This window comes from Doryrhamphus excisus, chromosome 1, assembly GCF_030265055.1.
Source record: "Doryrhamphus excisus isolate RoL2022-K1 chromosome 1, RoL_Dexc_1.0, whole genome shotgun sequence".
Lineage (NCBI taxonomy): Eukaryota > Metazoa > Chordata > Actinopteri > Syngnathiformes > Syngnathidae > Doryrhamphus > Doryrhamphus excisus.
Window position 1 is genome coordinate 22,024,371 of NC_080466.1, and position 21,287 is coordinate 22,045,657.

The following is a 21,287-nucleotide window of genomic DNA, read 5'->3' on the forward strand; positions in this document are numbered from 1 at the left end:
CAAGACAGCTGGCATAGGCTCCAGCACCCCTGTGACCCTCGTGAGGATAAGCGGTAGAAAATGAATGAATGAATGAACAACAGTTGGGAGTACAAGCAGTACAGAAAATGGATGAATTAATATGAAGCTTGTTGTTTCAATTTTTTTTTTTCGAGACCAGGGGTGTCCAAACTTTTTTCTATTGAGAGCCACATACTACAGTATGAAGCCACTCGAATTACCCCCACCCCTTCTGTGAAGGAAATGATGACGTCCACCATTTGTGGCGCGTTGAGTGAAACATCCGGTTACCGTCGGCTCACTGTATTTTCATCTAATACGTCTCCTTTGAATGCAATTATGCACTCATAATTACGGAAATTAGAAACGCCACCTATTTTTCGCACTATATTGCTAATGTTTTGTTCATGTTAATGAGTATTTTTTTCACTAAAGTTTGCGGAGGGGAGGTGGGCTGTACTTTTCACATCACTTCCGTAAACCGCTTACGCATTTCCGCTAGCCTTAACGCGGCGCCACCGGAGAAACTTTGGCAAACGATTTCGAGTCCTTATCGAGTGTATTTCTTTGTTGTCTGAAAATAGCCAACAAACGCCACCATGGTCGACAAAATGAGCATGTCTCTGGACGATATTATCAAGATGAACAAAGGAGGCCGCGATAGTTTTTCTTCCTACCGGACAGGTAAACGTACAGATTCCGCCGTTGGGTCCTCGAGGTCGACGCGGAGTCGACCGAATAATTTCAGCCGTGGGAGAGACAATCGCCCCGCACCTTACACCAGGGTATGTAGCACATTCTATACCTACACAACGTGAAGCAGCACGCGCCAGATAACGCTGTTGGGCAAAGAACATATTGTCCTAGCCTAGTTACCGGGGCTATTATTACCCACATATGCTGTAATTGCCAATAAACTAGACTCACCTAAGCCATCGTAAGGGGTCACATCCCACCAGTGGTCTTTATTTAATTGTTGGGAGTTATGGTGTTAACAAGATGGCTGCTCGATGTAGCTCTTTAGTCGGGGCCGCCGTTGTTTCTTGTCGTCGCCTTTGTTCGGCGAACAATGCGCCCACACAACTTTCCGCTTATGGTATTTTTTACATAAATTAGTAAGTAATAACATATGCGTTAACTTAAACTTTAGGGTTATTTTCAAATTATGTTTTAAGTAGTTTTACTCAAAAGAACGGTTAGCCTCATTAGCATTCGGTGTCCTACAGTATTTAAAGACGTACCCATATGAATGGAAAGCTGTCCTTGAACCATTTGGCATGAAGACATGGTTTGTGCCGCTTTTATAACAACAAGCTCATTTGTCACAGTCTAACAAGCTAACTGATTGTGGCTGCCACAAATCAATTTGGCGCTACGTCGAGTAAGCACGTTACATCTGTGCTTGTCATTCCAACTCCGTCCAGTAAGTGGCATCGTAACGCTGCTTCTGAACACACCTCATGGAGGGGGGGATTCGGGCTGTCTGTTGTTAAGTTGGTAGACCACTATAGGTTCTGTTTTTCCAAAAAGATAGAAGCGACAAATCTCACAGCCGTTTCTGTTCTTACTGGGCAATTTTGGAGAGACTAACATGAAAGCACGTATCACTGGTCCCACTTGTAAAAGCACCTGCAAGTAGCTCTGTCTTGCCTGTGACATTATTAAAAAAAAAAAAAAAAAAAAAAAGTTTACAAAACAATTTACAAACTCTGTGGTCTTTCCTTTTACCAGCCCAGAGAGTTGCCAGACGTATGGCAGCATGACATGTTTGAGCAGCACGCTGGGGAACAATACAGAGGTCTGAGCACAGGAGCAGACAAAGGTGCGGAAAGTAGTGCCAAGCTGCTCATTTCCAATCTCGACTTCGGAGTGTCCGATGCGGATATCAAGGTACTTCACAAAAGCCTAAAAATTATTTGTGCTTGTTTTATACAAACACTGACTGACTTGACTTTTCTCGACCAGGAGCTGTTTGAAGACTTTGGACCACTGAGGAAAGTATCAGTGCACTATGACAGATCTGGTCGCAGCAAAGGAAGTGCAGACATCTGCTTTGAAAAGACGGCGGATGCAGTCAAAGCCATGAAGCACTATAATGGCGTCCCTCTTGATGGTGAGTATTTATTGACAATAATAACAATGGAAAATAAATCACACTCTAATCAGAGTCTAAAAGAATGGTATTCATACACCAAGTACATAATATACTACAGTGTTTTCCATGGAACTGCTATATAGTCACCATTGATTCAAATAACTGGCCATGACATGCATGCATGTATGTAATTTTTGTGGACGTTATGGCCATACGTGTCAACTGAAAATAAGCGACGTCCTGGAAAATTGGGGCAATTCCTCCCTTAATGCTTCAAATATATCAATGCATTAGAGAGCAGCAGGGAGACAAGCATTGCCGATTGTAACACAGGCAAAAGTGGAAGGGACACTTTCAATGTAAAAGGTTTCAAAATGGCAGCCTCCGCATAGACCACATCTTTACTTCTGGCAACCTCAGCATATTTTTTGTAATCAAGCAAAAATGCGTCAAACAACATAAAATATTGGGGGAAATTAATGCCACAAGCTACCCAGCATGCCTTGTGACAGCAAGACATGGATGTTTTTTGGCATGTATATTGTGCGTAGATATTTGAATGCCCACATGGTGAAGTACGTAGGTGCATTACTATGTCTTGTGTTGGCGCTTTTTTTTGCAGGAGGTATTTTGGTGACTCTAGCGTGCCACAGTAGCACTGCAAGTTATGTAGTCCCATTTATTTTTGCCAATAAACAAAAACACAAAAAATCAATTTGAAAAGATTTTTTTTTGAACAAAGTAATTGTTAAAAGTACCAACAGGTCAATATGCCCGCGTTTATTTGTGGTAGGCCATTATATACCGGTAAATAAATGTACAGAAAGGCTTTCTGTTTTGTGCTGTCATTCTATTGTTTTTTTTTTTCTTTTCAAAAATATAGTACATCATGGTCGTTTATCGTTGAATATGTCCTACTATCCATCAAAAATGCATCAATTTAAGCGAATCTTGTGAACTTTTTGCCCAGATGAAGCATTTCCGAGCATAAAAGTGGATACATAAAGTGCAAATATAAAGCATCCAGGAGATTAATTCAAAGATGTCGTGGTGACGCATAGTGTTCTACGCTGGTCACTTGGTGTCAGTAATGGCACTGTAATGTTTGGTATGACACACAAGCACCAGACCTGGTCGCCGGAAACTAAAGGCCTTTTATTGCAGATTGGAATGATGTCACACCAGCCACAATAATCCCTAAGATGGGCTACTGCTGCCACTTTAACCCACACCAAGATAAAACTCAACTCAGAACCCCCGATGTCACTTCCTGTCCATCCCCCACTGAGCACTGGAAGACATTTATTTAAGTCTGCTTTTTTCTATACTACTATATTGAGTAATAGAAGTGTAAAGGTTACTGTGGGGTGTTATTTCATGTCCAGAGGGCTCTAATGATGTTTAAAAAAAAACTATTAAGGTGGTATATGTGTAAAGAATGTGGAAATGTACCTGTCATTTTTGGGTGTGGAACCAATTAACTGCGATAAATGAGAGATTATTCTACATATCTAAGGGTAAATGGGGACGTGTGCAAATTCAAATGTAGCGAAAGTCAGCCAATCACAGACATTCCAGTGCATGACGGCAGGTTATATATTTTTTTGGAGTGCATGTCTCATCACGCGAGGAGGCGGTGCGAGCTGGAGTCACTTGTCACTTTGACTATAAACCACGCTTTAAAATGCGGCCGCCATGCATCCACATCTACTGAACGTGCACTCTCTCATATGCACCCCTTATAGGTCGCCCCATGAAAATCGTGCAAGCGACATCAGATGACGCACAAAGTCGACCGTTGATGCAAAGGTTAGTGGAGTGGACTCATCTGTGACTGTTTTATCGCGTTTCTTACAAGATGCTCTTTGCCGTGACAACAGTTCCAACAGAGGCTTTGACAGGAGCCGACTCGGCCAGCCCGCCTTTGAAAGAAGCGAAAGAAGGCAAGGCGGCAGCAGTGGAGGCTCCAGGGGGTACGGAAGGGGCAGGGGGAGAGGCAGCAGACCCCAGCTCTCTGCGGAAGAGTTGGATGCCCAGTTAGATGCCTACAATGCTATGGTATTACTCTGCTTTTGTTGACATCTCTACTGCTGTCACTGCTACTGAAAAGTCACTTATTTTCTTTTTGTTGCAGGCGGACAACAGATAAAGCATACATTCCACTCTTCATTTTATTTCCACGATGGAGCTGATTTATTTTAGAAGCCATGTCTTTTTTAGATATTTTACAGTGTTTTCACTTCATGTTGTTTATTTTTTTCCTCACTTGCTCTTGCTGTAATTATGAAAAGGTTTCTCTTTCGGGTGTTTTTTGTTGTATTATTACAAACTGATTAAGTGCTTCAATGCCATTTTTTTGTTGAAAGTGTTCATCAGTTCTATCACTTGATACTGTATACTTGACATGTGAATACCCCGGGTCTTTTGTACATAAAATACTCAACAGTATTTTTGTGTTTGTGTGTTCGTTTGGAAATGCAGCCTAGTGATGCCTCGCTCTGAATTGTTGCCCGAGTAGTATGACAATGCAAAACGGATTTCATTCATCAATACTTGTTCAAAAAGTTATTTCTTTTAAGTCACTTGACATTTTTTGAATGATTAATACAAAGTACTGTGTACACATTAGTGTGTTTCACAGGCATTTATAAGGCGTTTTGCCAAGGAAATGAGGAAGAACATACATGAAATATGCATGGACATGAACTATCAAATTTGACTAAGTCCACAAAATCACACATTGTACTTATTGCTCCGCAATGAACAAACACCAAGGAGGAAGATGACAAATTGCTGAATTTACTTCAAATTAACTTCTGTGAAGTTTGCATGTTCTCCTCGTGCATGTGTGGTTTTCTCTGGGTGCTCCATTTTGCTTCCACATTAAAAAAATGCATGTTGGCCTTATTGGCGACTAAATTGTTCGTAGGTATGAATGTGAATGATTGTCTACAATATGTGACCTGCCATTGGCTGGCAAGCCATCCAGTGTTTGCCCCACCTCTCAACCAAAGGCAGTTGGGGTAGGCTCCAGCATACCACAGTGAACCTAGCGAAGATGGGTGACATCAATCTATACGGGTGGAATATATAGAAATAACAATGTGAGTGTGAATGGTTGTTTGTCTATATGTGCCCTGCCATTGGCTGGCAACCAGTTCAGGGTGTACCCCACCTCTTGCCCGATGACAGCTGGGATAGGCTCCAGCATAGCCCCCATGACCCTTGTGAGGATAAGTGGTAGAAAATGTGAATGGATGGATGCTGCACTGTATAACTTATCAGCTATCCAGCCATTTTCCTCATCCGGGTCGTGGGGGCAGCAGTCTCAGTAGGGAAGCCCAGACTTCCCGGTCCCCAGCCACCTCCTCCAGCTCCACCGGAAGGACACCAAGGTGTTCCCAGGCCAGCTGTGAGACATAATCCCTCCAGCGTAGGCCTAGGTTTGCCCCGGGGCATTTTCCCGGCTGGGCATGCCCGGAACACCTCACCAGGGAGGTGTCCGGGAGGCATCTGGACTAGATGCCCGAGCCACCTCAACTGACTCCTCTCGATGCGGAGAAGCGGCTCTACTCTGAGTCCCTCCCGGATGACTGAGCTCCTCACCCTATCTCTTAGGGTGAGTCCAGCTACCCTACGGAGGAAACTCATTTCAGCCACACGTATCCCCAATCTCATTCTTTCGGTCATGACCCAAAGCTCATGACCATAGGTGAGGGTGGGAATGTAGATCCACCCATGAATTGAGAGCTTTGCCTTCTGGCTCAGCTCACCTCACGCCCTCACTCGTGAACAAGACCCTGATATACTTTAACTGCTCCACCTGGGGCAGGACCTCATTCCCAACCTGGAGGGAGCACTCCAACCTTTTCCGATTGAGAACCATGGCCTCTGATTTGGAGGTGCTGAGTCTCATCCCAGACGCTTGATGCAAACCGCCCCAGTAAACCACCAATCCCGTACTCCCCAAGCTCCCCCAAAGGACGGTACGAGGGACACGGTCAAATGCCTTTTCCAAGTCCACAAAGCACATGTAGACCGGTTGGGCAAACTCCCGTGCACACTCCAGCACCCTCGTGAGGGTGTAGAGCTGGTCCAGTGATCCGTGACCAGGACGAAAACCGCATTGGACCTCTTGTAGCAAAGGTTCGACCAACGGTCGTACCCTTCTCTCCAGCACCCTGGAATAGAGTTTCCCAGGGAGGCTTATCAGCTATGCCTGCACAATCTTAAAGGTTATGAGATAACTAGGACTACAACAAAATAAGCACATATGGTTAAAATAGCTTTAGTTTAGCCAGTGATTATGTTACAAAAGTAAAGATAATATATTTAATTCATAAATAAAACAAAAAAAATTGGGATGAACATGTAAATATATATTGCATTTAAAACACAAATAAGTGCTGGATATGGGTTAAGGAATAATGTGTTTCTATCCGAAATGCAAATAAACCGACATTGTTGGAATCGGCACGCAGGTTAATGGTCTTTTTAGCTTGCCGTAGTTTTATTCCCGGAAATGCTGCGCAGGAGGCGCACCGGGCGGCGCCGTCGGGTTATTCGCCATACTTGCATAGCCGCACACAACAACAGACGCACTTACCGCCGGGCACCTGGAAGCGCCACCGCGTTGAACGAAAAGGTTTGTGTGCTCTACGTCTTTGTTTTGGGGGGAAATGAACACGTTTTGTCTGCGGCCTTATCGACGAGCACAGTTCGCTGAAACTATGTTTGTGTATGTTAGCGTTAGCATTGGTTAGCTTGTCTGAATTGTCCACAGCAGCTAGCGGCCACTTGTCCCCCTCATCAGCCCCACCCTGTCGGCAATGGATTCGAGGGAAAAAAGTTGCAGTTTACAGTTCAATCACCCGTCCATTTTAGTACTTTGCAGGATGCTTCCGTCGTGTCATGAATTCATTATATGGCAGCTAAAAAAAAGCTGCAGAAAGACATCGCAGTCTTGGTAGGGTTTTGTTTAGATGCACCTGAAAATATAAGACGTTAACTTGACACTAGTCTTATATTTGAAATGTCACCATGTCATCGTAGTGTCATCTTGTCCAAGATTTGAATTTCTAACCACACACCGAATCCTACAAACCTTACATATAGACAACCATTCCCACCCACATTCATACCTATGGACAATTTGGAGTGGCCAATTAACCTAGCATGTTTTTGGAATGTGGGAGGAAACCGGAGTACCCGGAGAAAAGCCACGCATGCACGGGGAGAACATGCAAACTCCACACAGAGATGGCCGAGGGTGGGATTGAACCCTGGTCTCCTAGCTGTGAGGTATGCGCGCTAACCACTCGACCGCCGTGCAGCCCCCATTGGTGTCCAGTCCCAACTTAATCTGCAAATAATGAATACTTTCTACCGTTCGCCCTTGAATGCACACACATTTCTTCAAGGGAAGTAGAAATGACAATTTGGGGGTGTTTTTTCTTAGGTTGAAGTTACATAATGCATTCATATAGACCAGAGGTAGGGAACCTATGGCTCGGGAGCCAGGTAGGGCTCTTTTGATGACTGTATCTGGCTCTCAAGCATTTACCACAATAAAAAATTATTTTTGCTAAAAATTTAAAGTAAACATCACAGAAATGACTGTTAAAAATAATATTAAAAATCAACAACTTTCTTATGCATTTTAATCCGTCCATCTATTTTCTACTGCAATATGGCCGACCACATCCATCTTTCTTGAAGATATTTTCCAGGTCAAACACCAAAACTCGATTATTACTGGGTAATGCCGTAGTCTACCTCGGTCATTGAGATGTCAACATGTAAATGTAAACTTTCCTCCTTTAGTCAAATAGCTAAAGCTGCAGAAGCAAGCCTTCTGACGAAGATGGCCAAAAGAATGAAATATACTGAGTACGGTGCAAAACCATGCAGCAGCAGAAGTTGCATTAATGGCAACAAGTATTTGATTTATTATTAGACACTGCGCTGCTCACGAAAGTGTGCTGGCCACACCCCATTGGCGTGGGGTAGTGTGTCTGGTCTACGTAATTAGAGCCCATTATATCTAAAACTGTTGGTCTTACATAAAAATGCACACATTTTATTGCATTCAATGTTTAAAAAAATGTATATGGCTCTCACAGATACACATTTTAAAATATCTGGCCTTCATGGCTCTTGTAGCCAAAAAGGTTCCCGACCCCTGATATAGACTGTGGCTTACCCCCACCCACCACCATCAAACAGGTCTGCATTTTCTCGAGTGACAGAATCATGATTTGAAAGTATGGGAAGTGAATGAGCTGTTGGAGATGGCAGTATGGTGTCAGAATTATAGGATGGGAAAAAATGTATGATTCGGAATGTGTGGTCGGTTTGTGTGCTGACATGTTCGCACACCTTCGGCCCCGCAGCCGTGGCTTTTCTCCTTGCAGCTTGCCGACATTCCTCTGATTGCTGCTAGTTTGGGCAGGCCAAAAGAGGGGCCCAGAGGACAGATTTTTGTTTTTCAGTCCTTTACCATGGAGTATTAGGTCCACGTTATGAATAAAAGCTTGCCCGAAGCAAGAAGAAGTTTCCTTCCTGAAGCGCTGTGCTCTGTTGTCCCTCTGACACATAATATTCTGACTTTTTTGTTATACATTTCTGACTTTTTACTTAAAGCTTGTGACTTTTATTTCTCGTAAATTTCAGCGCTATGCTCTATTTACTCTCTGACATGCAATATTCAGACTTTCTTGTCCTATATTTATGACTTTTTATCTCATAGGGTTGCAACATATAATATCATTTAATATAATAAATTTAATATTCATTTATGACTTTATTCTTGTAAATTTACAGCTTTATTCTCGAAATCTCCGTTTTTTTATGTGGCTCCGATACTTCCTCGTTCATAATTAGATTAAAAGACTTTCCTCATACTTCTTCTAGGGGCCCCTCGTCTGTGAAATAATTAGCACTTATTATGTAATAATCAAAGTTGAAAATTTCAGAGAAAAGTCATAAATTTGTGACGAAAAAATCGTAATATTCAGGGCTCTACATTAAAAACAAAAATGACTTGCCCATGGGAAATCCTTAAGGTGAGAACTACTTGCCCGAACTTGCCCGAATATGCTGATAATTCATCAGATAATAGTACTGATGCATTGTATTTGGAGGAATGTCTGAAACGTATGTTAACATAGCATGCCATACTACCTTACACATGGTAGTCGTAGTAAGCAGTGATATTTAGAAGTTGTGCACCACAATGACGCATTATTGAATAGACACATTTGTGTACTAGTAAAGTGTTTTTAATCCAGAAAAAAATGCTCAATGGTCAAACAATAATTTGTGAAGCAAAGGTGAGAAAAATCCACAGAGAAATGGAAGCGCTAGATTTTGTAGCTTGTGCAAAATCAGCACTTGGTATTGGATCTAATGGGTGATGTTTCATTGTGACCACTTCAAATTGTCACAGCAATGTGATTCACTCACCTGTGCCATCATTTGATTTGCTGCCGCTAATAAAATACTTGTTTAGGAGGCACTGCTTCATCACTTTTTGCTGTTTTCCTTCACAAGTTGTTGAAGAATTAGACCATGTTGGCAGGGACGCCATGATAGATGTTTTCCTAGTCAAACGGTCGCTGATTGGTTGATCGCCAACAAGAACGTGTGTGGGTAAAACGTGGACTTCGGACCGCGGTCTAAATAAAGGATTCTGATTGGTCCATTTCAAGATTTGCAAGGATTGGTTTGCAAATTACCAGCGGAATTACGCAGTCCGTGTTTTACCAACACCCAACAAGAACCGCTTTTAAAAAACCTCTTGGCAGTATGGCATGCCAAAGTGCACTTGCCCCACGGGAATATCACTGATTGGATTTACTTGCCCCAATTTTGTTTTAACTTGCCCCGGGCCATCGGTACTTCGTTATTGTCGAGCCCTGATATTATAAGAATAAATTAAATAATTCCTTGTAAATTTACTACACTAAAGTCATAAACTTACGAGAAAAGTGTATAAACTTCCGAGAATAAAGTCATAAATTGATGAGAAAAAGTTGTAAACCTAAAAGAGGAAAATGTCTTAAATTTATGACTTTATTCTTGTAAATTTTTTACTTTATTCTCATGAATTTACAGCTTGATTCTTAACAAGAAAAAAAGCAGAACAAAGTCGTCAGTTTATGAGAAAACGTTGCACATTTATGATGAAAAAGTTGTATTATTACAAGAATAAAGTCGTAAATTAACAAGAATAATTTCGTAAAGTGGTAATATTAGATTATTTATTTTATTTCTAACGTGGCAGCAAAACAGAGCATCTGAACACAAACAGATTAGCATGCCCTTCCCACATCCGCCTTCCTTACCCCTTTATGCCCCTTTCCATAGCTGCCTCACGCAGTGCCCGCGTACCCGCCTCTATTGTTGTAAATGTGCAACCTTCTCAGTGTGACGTTGAGACTGATGCTGTGTATGATGATGGTACGTTTTCAGTGTGTTGTCAAGTGTGCTAGTGCTAGTTGGCTGTTGGCTATCGCTTGCAAATGAAAGTATCTACCCAGAGAACATGCCAGCTCTACACAGAGATGTTCTCCTGACTGTGATGCCGGCGTGCTAAAATGAAACAAAAATAGAGAGAGGAGTGAGTAATAGCTTTGAAATGTGTGTTTTTTTTTCTATCCCCCAATAACAGCTAGCTGTTAGCTGTTAGCTGAGAACGGATGCATCAACAAAGCACACTCAACAGAAACATAACCACTTTGGTTTTTGCTCCTTCTCATAAGTGTAGCATACCAAGGCTGGTCACAATAAAAGGCCTGTACATGTCACCATCACCTGCCTGAGATGCGTTCACTGACCTTGAGTAGGTAACGCACAGACACAGACACAGACACATACGCCTGTGTAGTCCGGGGTTTAGACCTGGGGTGTCCAAAATGCGGCCCGGGCCTGTAATTTAAAAAGCTACAATTTAAACAAAAACAAACCAACAGCAAACCTAACAAAATCAGTGGCAATAAATAGAAATAAAGTAGAAAAATATATGGGAATAATGTAAAAATATCATGGGAATAAAGTCACATGGTTGAAAAGAAAATGTATCAAATTATTTAGATCGAAAGTGTAAATATTTGGACAAAATAGTGACGTTGGTACTAATAAACAGGCTAGATCGCAAATCCGAGATGAAATAAGCATATATTGAGCATATCTTCCCAAAATATCAAATGGCCCCGGGTGGACTCTCCTGGTTTAGACCCATTTGACTGTTTGCAGTCTGTGAAATGCTTGGTAATGTTAACTTCATTGGGTCCGTGAACCCGTTTGGGAACCATAGGCACAGGGCCATTATAGAAGAAAGTCAGACGTGGTGTGGATGGTGACTCTTTTCTTTTCACAATGCTCACATGGTGGTGAGGTGATTTCAGAGAAGTGAGTGGGGGTGATGTCACGGAGCAGGCAGAGTTAGGTCAGCATCTGCAATAAAAGACAGGAGCTGCCGCCGTGAAACACTCACAGCAGCTCCATACTCACAGCAGCTCCACACCCGCCTCCCACCACCACCACGCTCATCTGCTTCTCCGGGGGAGCTCCAGCTTGAGGTTCATCTGGTTGTCTTTTGCTTCCATTCTGGTTTTGCTCGACCCATGTTTTGCACCCTGCCTCTTTCCAGACATGGCTGAGGATGACGTGACTCCAGAGCAGCTCGCAGCCATTGCCGCCGAGAACGAAGAGCCAGAGCCTGTCAACTACAAGCCCCCCGCCCAAAAGACAGTGCAAGAGATCCAAGAGCTGGATAAGGATGACGACAGCCTTCGTAAATACAAGGAAACCCTCCTCGGCTCCGGAGCCGTCGACACTGGTAATTCAGTCCTAAATATGCCTGTGAATATTCTCATCCGCGCAGGTCATTGTGTTCTCAGGGCGCTCACTCTAGTCTTCCAAGACAACCTGAACTGGATGCCCTGACCACAGTCCTTATGCAATCCCTGTACTTCATGTCCCCAGCCCACTCGCTCTTACAGCCATTTTGCTCACTTTTCAATTTTTTAAAACCTTCTTCATAAATTTCACTCTCGTAATATTATGACTTTATATTATATTATAATATTCATTCATTCATTCATTTTCTACCGCTTATCCTCACGAGGGTCGCGGGGGTGCTGGAGCCTATCCCAGCTGTCTTCGGGCGTAAGGCGGGGTACACCCTAGACTGGTGGCCAGCCAATCACAGGGCACATATAGACAAACAACCATTCACACTCACATTCATACCTATGGACAATTTGGAGTGGCCAATTAACCTAGCATGTTTTTGGAATGTGGGAGGAAACCGGAGTACCCGGAGAAAACCCACGCATGCACGGGGAGAACATGCAAACTCCACACAGAGATGCCCGAGGGTGGTATTATAATATTATAATATATAAAACTATGATATTATAAACTTGTTCCCCAGCTTAATTTCACCCAAAAATTATTTACATTTTTTTGTGTTTGTCATAATGCTGTTAAAATAATCAAATATCTTCACAATATTACTGCCATTATCATTTTTCGTGTTAGAATGGGACCTTTTGCTCTTCATATTACTGCAGATTTCTCCCTTTTTGTCAATTTATTTTTGTCGTTTTCTCTGTTCAGTGTGCCAAAAAACAAATAAACTGTGGGCTGTACAAGGCCCCCTGGGTGCTTTGGACACCCCTCATGTCAGCAAGGAGACAATTAATGCTCCAGAAGCTTACATAAATCCTAAATGTAAATATGTAGATGCAATAAAAACATACCTGTTTAATAAATGTCAGAATGTTCTGGAAGAAGACACCCAGAGGCATCCAACAGCCCCCCTTTAACACCCTACTTTGTTTTTTGTATTCATAAAATGAATGACGTTAGACTGGAAATCATACGTCTGTATGTGCCAAGCGTATCTCCAGTATCATATCACCATTGTTGCACATTACTTACAGACATGTTGTCTTCAAGGCAGAAGCGTATTAGAAAGCTTTCCGCAATTAAAAGTGTCCGGTATGCTCTGGATGGTCCAATTTGTGTACCTTGCTGCGTCACAAGCTCAACTCGATGAATTATTGTGGCCATTAGTTGCCGCCAAAAAAAACTTAAAGGTAGCGCAAGTCAATGTCTTATTGTATGAATATGGCTAACTGGGGGTGAACACCATTCACTTCCGTGCTAAAGTTCATGTGTAATGTCTCGTCTTAAATTGTCTCTTGTGGTCCTGTCGTCAGATCCGAGTCTTCCCAATGTCCAAGTGACGCAAATGGCTCTGATATGTGAAAGTGCCCCATATCCACTGGAGCTGGACTTGCAAGGTGGGTCTCTGTTGGACTGTAAGATTCTTCATACAGAAATAACAATAATAATTCTTGTGTAAACGTTCCCACCCACATTCATACCTATGGACAATTTGGAGTCATCGATTAACCTAGCGTGTTTTTGGAATGGGGGAGGAAACCGGAGTACCCGGAGAAAAGCCTTGCACGCATGCCACGGGGAGAACATGCAAAATCCACACAGAGATGGCAGAGGGTGGAATCGAGTTAAGCAATCCAACAAAAAATAATACAGTGTAGGATTCCTTATTTATTAATGGAGTCATTTTGTGGGTGCAGCATGTTTATCTTCTAAATATGTTTTTTAGTAGGGGTAGAAATATTACAAATATATAAGTAATTTAATTTATAGTATTTATACTACGTTACCATACATATCTCCTCACAAGGATATGCTCTTCTGCACTATGTGTATGATAGCATCCCCGCGTCCACCCACCAAAAGGGCTCCCTCCATTCATGCCGTTGTTCAATGGCACAAATATACTGAGGTGCACAAACCAATGCCTGTTTTTTCCCTGAACAAGAATCTTGTCACATTTTCATCCAGTGGGATCTCATGACATCCCTAGTTTTTAACATGGTTTTAGAGCCCTCTAGACATGAAATAACACCCCTATACCGCTTGTACTGCTATTATCTACTATCTGCGAGTTTGAGAAAATACATGTCACAAATGCTTGTTCAGAGTGAAAGAAAGCATCTTCAAGGAAATATGGCATATTTACTTTATATTATCATTTATTATATATTATCATAGCAGTGGTTTCTCAGCACCCGCCCAATACAGACAGCCCCTACAGAGGTGTCACGGGTCACCCAGCTTCCAAGACGAGAAAATACATGAGATTGGGTCCTTGAGAATGAGCCCATATGAGATTTTAATGTTCATTTTAAGATATAAATATGACCAGACAAATACAAATATGTTGATTTAACCGAGTCACAAAACAATGCAGATGGGTTTTCAAATGTTTATTGTCCCACAAATTGAAATAATAATGCAATATTTCCTTTGATTATGTCACCTTTTACTCCGTGAAGCTGTGGAACTGTGGTGTCTTTTTTCACTGTCTGTGTTTGGAGCAAACTGGCTTTTATTATTTCAATATTTAAACGTAAAGCCTGACTGCTATGATTACGAGGCGGCCTGGAGGGCAACATGCATTCATGTAAAATGCATTCATGCATGCTAGCTGTGCCCCAGGCAAGCTCATTGCTCAGTGTTGGCGCTGTCATTTCATCAAACAGTCCCTGTCATGAAAAGACATTCAAGTACAGTTTGAATTGGAGGTATGGAGGAATATAACACTCGGCATCAATACATTTTTATCCACAAATTCCAACATGATGCATCCGTCTATTTTCCATGCTGCTTATCCTCACTCGGTAGCCAGCTCACTACGGCCGAGAGGCGGGGTGCGCCCTGGACTGGTCGCCAGCCAATTGCAGGGGAAGTGAAACAAGGAGTTAAAAATCCAGTGAGCCCATTTATTCGACCCTTGTTAAGTTTAATAATAATAAACTTACCACCTTTCTGCCTGGGCCAATATATGGAATTAAACAGCACCCTCATGTCTGCAACATTATAGAAAAAATGAGTGTCCATGAGTGTTTTCCAAAGTTAAGCTGATGTGTGTGAGCATGTTGTTTTGTCTAAAACACAAACATTGTTAATGTAATGTTTAGTACAGGCACTGTTCAGGGCAGACTTGGGTTTGTACCAGGCAACTAAGGGGTCCTCAGTAGGACCACAGCTAGCCATTCGGTACGTCAGAAAGCTTGCTCTTGTACTGTACATATATGCCTGTCTGCGTTTGTGATAAAGGTAAGTTAATGGGCTGTTAACGATCGTCCGGACCATTGTTTATATGCAAATGAGGTGGCGAATATCGCCCATTGTTTTGTGTGCGCCAGTGTATTGTACTGACAGTTCAAGTGCTAGCTAACCTGTCGCCGCCCTAAATTAGCATGTGCTGTTCTAAGCTTGTGACTTGCATTTATGCTAATGTTCATTCATTACAGAAACCAAACCCACTAAGACATACTACTCACAAATGAATCTGTTGGATGGAAATTGGACTGTAAAGTAATAAAGTTCACACGGTTCTGCTACTGCATCCGGACTCACTCTCTGAGCGGAGTTCTGGTGTGGATGAGGTGCTCCAGCGAACCTACCTAACACACATACAGTCCGCTCTCCCCAAACAAAATAGGTCTGCTTTCATGGATGACTGAGGATATTTCAATAAAAACATGAACCCAATCCCCAAATAGTTGTCAATGAATTTAATCATTGTAATCATTGTGACGCTTTTGGGTCTGCTTGCATGGATGGCTAAGGACATATTCAGAGTCCGGAATTGGAGGATATTTACATGTTTCAGTAAAAAAAACAAAACATAAATCGAATACCAAAATAGTTGTCGATGAATTGGATAATGGATTATTCCTATATTAATTGTTGCAGCTTTAATGATACACATCTGTTTCCTGAGTCTGGACAAAGTATGGAATTTTGAAATATGAAATCCGTAGGAAGCCTGTTTAAAGTGCCACTATTAAATGATTCATGAGAACCCGCTATTATGGGACCTCTCGGAATTCAAATTGTTAAATTTTAGAATATGTCCTCATAATAATACTGCTCTAATATGAAGATATGAAACATGACGAGCATGTTCATACTTGTTCATTTTCTCTCTCTTCATTTCCACAGGAGATTTGGATGCCCTAAAGAATGAGGCCTTTATTCTGAAGGAGGGTGTTGAATACAAAATAAAGATCAGTTTTAAGGTAAGAGCACTTACAGTAGTATGGTCCCATATGTGTTCATACCCCGATCCTCATGTGAGACACGACCACACATCTCTCTGTTCTGTGCGCTCTAAAGAGAGAAAAACAGCTAGCATGTGGGTGCTAACAACGCGCATAACAGGACTCACCTATTTGGACTATCAATCGCTAAAAAAACCTCCCAAAAACGGCAGCAATGTTGCATTTACATAACGGACCTGTATATAAGCTAGGCTGTACTCGTGAGCACCGAGAACTATTTTTATGGAGTAGTGACGCCACGTAACATGCCCACTCCAAAAACTTACCAGGAAATAGGAGCAAGTACATAAACAACTACCAATAGACCACCAAGTGAAGCCAAAGTAAAGTATTAGCCCCGTTCCATTTTTGTTTAGACAGAGCTAGATGGACTGTGTTGGGATATCATCTGCTATGTTCCCCGTGTGTCACAATCAATATCAGGAGCATTACTTGAGTTTATTTACTCCTATTATGTCTACTGTAGTAGGTAACAAAGTGTAAAAGTGACTTATAGGGGTGCTATTTCATGTCTAGAGGGCTCTAATCATGTTACGAACGGGTTTCCATAAAAGTATTTCATTGATCAAATAGGAATCGAGTCTGGAACCAATAAACTGCGATCATGGAGGGATTGTTTTGTAAATGTACATATATTACATATATATTATTGCATAGATATCGCATGAAGCCAATGTTTACTGACTTCCACCATGTTTTTTTTTCCCTCAGGTAAACAAGGAGATCGTTTCGGGTCTGCGATATTTGCAGGTGACATCTAGGAAAGGAATAAGAGGTGAGTGAGCACCTAGCGTTGACTCTGTATGTCAGGGGTGGGCAAACTACGGCCCGGGGGCCACATGCGGCCCACCAAACGTTTGAATCCGGCCCGCCAATTGCTTTTTAGTATTTCAACTTTTAACATACCAGCTGGCAACATGACTTTCAAGTCGGATGTCTTATTCAGTAAAAAAAAAAAAAAAAATCGTAGTTTGATGTATCTGATGTTTAAAGTGCTCCTGAAAAAAGGAGAAATGAAAACATATAGCTGATATTATATAAAATTAGACAAATAATTCAAGGCGTAAAATTATAAGCGTAAAAATTATTAAAATTATTAAAATTATTAAAATTGTTAAAATTGTTAAAATTGTTAAAATTGTTAAAATTATTAAAATTATAAGCGTAAAATCATGTGTGTTAAATATATGTTCTGGCCCCCCGCACAATTTTGTTAATTCAATGCGGCCCATGAGTCAAAAAGTTTGCCCACCCCTGCTGTATGTACAGAAGAACATCTGTATGTACAGAAGAACATCTGTATGTACAGAGTCAAAGTTGGACCGAAACACCGTCAGTGTTTGTTTTTTTTTAACAGACGTCTTAAGGTGGGAGTGGGGAGGGGGGGTCTAAAACGCAGCATGCGGGGCATCTTTGGCCCATAGCTCGGTTTTTATCGGCCCACCGTATATTCTTAAAATACAATAAAAATAACCCAAGCAGCAGCAACAATAAGAAAATCAGGTCGTGATGTGTACATTTGACCTGTACTATCACGTTTATAAACTCGGGGTGAATGAGATTGCAGGAAAAATTGCTCATTTTTATGGTTTAACTTTTTGACAAGAAATCGTGGCTTATAGTCGGGCCGGGATAGCCAACGGGATAGCCAACGGGATAGCCAACGGGATAGCCAACGGGATAGCCAACGGGATAGCCAACGGGATAGCCAACGGGCTACTCTCGAAGAGAACGGTAGAGATGTACTCGGACTCGCGAGGAGAACGGAACAGATGTACTCTGCATACAATCTCCAACCTATCTAGTTGATTGCATTTAGATGGATGATAAGAATACAATTGGTGGACTTCATCGTGCCTTTGTCTGCCGCCGGGGTCAGATGTTTTCTCTTTCCTCTTCATAATCTTGAGTGCACCAGGATAACCAACAGGATAACCGACTGGATTACTAACTGGATAACAGGATAACTAACTGGATAGTTACCAGGATAGTTACTAGGATAACTAACTGCATAGCTAACTGGATAACTACCAGGATAACAGGATTACTACCAGGATTACTACCAGGATTACTACCAGGATTACTACCAGGATTACTACCAGGATTACTACCAGGATTACTACCAGGATAACAGGATTGCTAACAGGATTACTAACAGGATAACAGGATTACTAACAGGATAACAGGATTGCTAACAGAATTACTAACAGGATAACAGGACAACTAACTGGATAGCTACCAGGATGGCTAACAGGATAACTAACTGGGTAAATACCAGGATAACTACCAGGATAACAGGTTAGCTAACAGGTTAGCTAACGGGTTAGCTAACGGGTTAGCTAACGGGACAGCTAACGGGACAGCTAACGGGACAGCTAACGGGACAGCTAACGGGACAGCTAACGGGATAGCAGTTGAGGATTCCCGTGGCTAAGCTGTTGTCTCCCTGCATGGAAGCAATGGTAGACGTCCTCTAACGTCCTCTAATGCACTTTCATCATTGGCCACAGTTGACAGATCCTGCTACATGGTGGGCAGCTACGGGCCCCGCCCCTCTGCACATGAATTTATTTCCACGACAGAGGAGGCCCCGAAGGGCATGCTGGCCCGAGGCCAGTATGTCATCAAATCCAGGTTCATGGACGACGACAGCTACGACCACCTGTCCTGGGAGTGGAACCTCAACATCAAGAAAGACTGGGACGACTAAGCGAGGCCTTTTCGGCGGCTGGCGAGTGACAGCAGGCACGCCTGTCCGTACGCGCCCCGCCCAAACCCGCAGTTCACCCTTCTGGTGTTTTTTACCTTCATGTCATGTGCTCACGCCTTTTGTCTTCTTATGGTCCATCATATTCCTTCTCCTGCCTGCGCATATTCTCATTCATACAGGTCATTGAATCCATCCCAACTGACTAGGTAGGACAGCTCTAGCCTACTGCTGTTCTACCGAGTCATTGAGCTATCTTAGGCGTGATGCCTCTCATCACTTCACGCTGAAGACTACCTAGGACACCTCAGGATCAGAGATGTCCGATCTAGTCCTCTAGTCCTAGTCCTCTAATGTAGCTCAAAGACTAGATAGGACACCTCTAGGCTATCTAGTTTATATCTTATACGTTTTGCCCCTTATCCAGGCAAGCTTTATCAGTTCATGTTCAAGACTGGATAGGACATCTCTGGTCTCGAGATGTCCTATCCGTCTTTATTGTATCACAATGCATGTATGGAAAGCCATCTACTCTTTACCACTTCATGCTCAAAGACTAGATAGGAGACACCTAGACCAGGGATGTCCTATCTAGTCTTTACTGTATCACCATCATTGTGACAGTCCTCATCAGTTCATGCTCAAGACGAGATAGGACACCTCTAGCCTAGAGATGTCCTATCTAGTCTTTACTGTACCACAGTTATTATGTAAATCTATATGGTCCTCATCGTTTAGTACTGAAAGTCTAGATGGGACATCTGCTCATCAGGTTTTTGAGCATGAACTGATGAACTACAGATCTCAAAGACTTGATAGGACATCTCTAGAGAAGAGGTGTCCCCCCCCCCATCTGTGTCATGGGACAATCCTAGACTAGAAATGCCCTATCTAGTCTTTCAGCACAAAGTGAGCAAATCGCTGGGAAAGTTTCGACTGTCATCCGTGCTCAAAGACCAGATAGGATGGACATGAACTGACGAAGCGAAAGCCTGAACGCTTCAATGCTCTTCACGAGCCTCAGTAGCAGCAGAGGTAGCAGCCATCACAGCATCCTTGGTCTCCTGCCCATCGGTTCCCCACGATGCCGTCTTCCTCTCGGTGTGAAGTACATGCGGAAAAGCAAGTGTACAATCAACTTGTGTTTGCCTTTCTATGTAGTTGTATCACTGGTTGTGTCACGTGACCGTATTCACTGGTAACCAGGCCCCACCGCGCCCGGCACCCCCGCATTCGCCCTTTGCTTTGCTGGCGCTCCTGCTTGTTGCCTTTTCTTCCTCTTCTCCATCCATGCTCACGAGAAGCTGCCTTATTTATTCTTTCAAGGTGTTTTTGTCACAGCCTGCCTGGACTTGAAGGGCTGACTCTGCCATCGCCGGCAGCCCTCCTCCTATGTGGGAACCACACGCCTAACTTAGTGAATGTTCATTGGCGAGGAAAGGACGCCTCCAGGCCTTATCGCCTTCTAGCATAGCCACAGCGGCAACCAATGCCTTTAGTTTGCTCCTTTTGCATTTCGCTGTTATGCTTTTGCTTTCATGTACGTGCCCCCTCAAGATGGTTGTTACAGCTTCAGGAGGGTCAGATGCAAGACTTATCACGATACAGTCGAAAACGCACACGTGCAGTCTACACTGTGTACTTAGTTCCTGCCAGTGGTGTGCTGGCCCAAATCCATAGTTTTTTTTCTTTGCCCGCTTTTTTGCCTCCTGTTCACCACCACCCTGCACGGCGTGTTAACACTCAAATGGCAGCGCCTACTACTAGCGGGAAATAGCGAGTTAGTAGTGCGGTCGTCATTTCCGCTAAGTGCGAAACGACCTTAGTTGATTTGGGACAGCGCTACACTTGAGTACTAGTGCGCTCAGGAACTAAGTACACTGTTTAATTATACATACGCTGATGAAAAGTGACAGTGTTGGGATTAACCCCGTGCACACTGCAGCCTACTTTACGATCCGTTAAAACAGGAACGTAACAGCCTAAAAGAACATGTACTGTGCTAGGTCATGTGGATGGATGAGCCTTTTGTGTTTTGGTTGTGAAATGTATTCCTACGCCTTACATTCCATCATACTGTAATCGTTTCTATGAAATCGCTGGCATGCTGGTGGGGTTGTACATGATATCATTTGTAATCGTTCTGATTGGTCAATAAAGTGACATTTGTCACGTGGTTCTGTCTCGTGTACTCCAGTAATCCGTTCCTGTCAGGATACAACTTTTTACTAACGAGACACTTTTTTTCAATGACATCACATTTGGCAGTCGGGTATTTGAACCAGCAACCTCCATCTGGGGGGTGGGGGGTTTC

At 42.7% G+C, this 21,287-nt stretch overlaps 2 protein-coding genes across 3 annotated transcripts; both read left to right on the forward strand.

The window, feature by feature from the left end:
* Positions 1 to 462: 462 nt before the first annotated feature.
* LOC131139821 (aly/REF export factor 2-like) lies at positions 463 to 4,543 on the forward strand. Its single transcript, XM_058089727.1, has 6 exons — positions 463 to 785; positions 1,732 to 1,890; positions 1,966 to 2,113; positions 3,841 to 3,904; positions 3,976 to 4,153; positions 4,230 to 4,543. Exons 1-6 carry the CDS (start codon positions 600 to 602, stop codon positions 4,242 to 4,244), a joined length of 750 nt encoding a protein of 249 aa, XP_057945710.1. The 5' UTR covers positions 463 to 599; the 3' UTR covers positions 4,245 to 4,543.
* A 2,087-nt stretch (positions 4,544 to 6,630) lies between these two features.
* On the forward strand, positions 6,631 to 21,149 carry LOC131121017 (rho GDP-dissociation inhibitor 1-like). 2 transcript variants are annotated; one of them, XM_058065272.1, is made up of 6 exons: positions 6,631 to 6,740; positions 11,748 to 11,936; positions 13,324 to 13,407; positions 16,148 to 16,224; positions 16,978 to 17,041; positions 18,777 to 21,149. In XM_058065272.1, the coding sequence occupies exons 2-6, from the start codon at positions 11,750 to 11,752 to the stop codon at positions 18,974 to 18,976; spliced, it is 612 nt and encodes a 203-aa protein (XP_057921255.1). In that variant the 5' UTR covers positions 6,631 to 6,740; positions 11,748 to 11,749; the 3' UTR covers positions 18,977 to 21,149. The 2 variants fall into 2 exon arrangements, with proteins under 2 accessions (XP_057921255.1, XP_057921256.1); XM_058065273.1 differs by lacking the exon at positions 6,631 to 6,740 and adding an exon at positions 11,311 to 11,676.
* The last annotated feature ends 138 nt before the right edge of the window (positions 21,150 to 21,287 follow it).

What these genes read in the sequence shown, in the direction of transcription:
- LOC131139821 (XM_058089727.1), top strand. Translation starts at nt 600, where the DNA reads ATGGTCGACAAAATGAGCATGTCTCTGGACGATATTATCAAGATGAAC. An exon ending in GCCCCGCACCTTACACCAGG is followed by an intron (nt 786 to 1,731) that starts GTATGTAGCACA and finishes TCCTTTTACCAG; the next exon opens with CCCAGAGAGTTGCCAGACGT. An exon ending in TGTCCGATGCGGATATCAAG is followed by an intron (nt 1,891 to 1,965) that starts GTACTTCACAAA and finishes TTTCTCGACCAG; the next exon opens with GAGCTGTTTGAAGACTTTGG.
- LOC131121017 (XM_058065272.1), top strand. Translation starts at nt 11,750, where the DNA reads ATGGCTGAGGATGACGTGACTCCAGAGCAGCTCGCAGCCATTGCCGCC. An exon ending in AAATAAAGATCAGTTTTAAG is followed by an intron (nt 16,225 to 16,977) that starts GTAAGAGCACTT and finishes TTTTTCCCTCAG; the next exon opens with GTAAACAAGGAGATCGTTTC. An exon ending in ATCTAGGAAAGGAATAAGAG is followed by an intron (nt 17,042 to 18,776) that starts GTGAGTGAGCAC and finishes CATTGGCCACAG; the next exon opens with TTGACAGATCCTGCTACATG.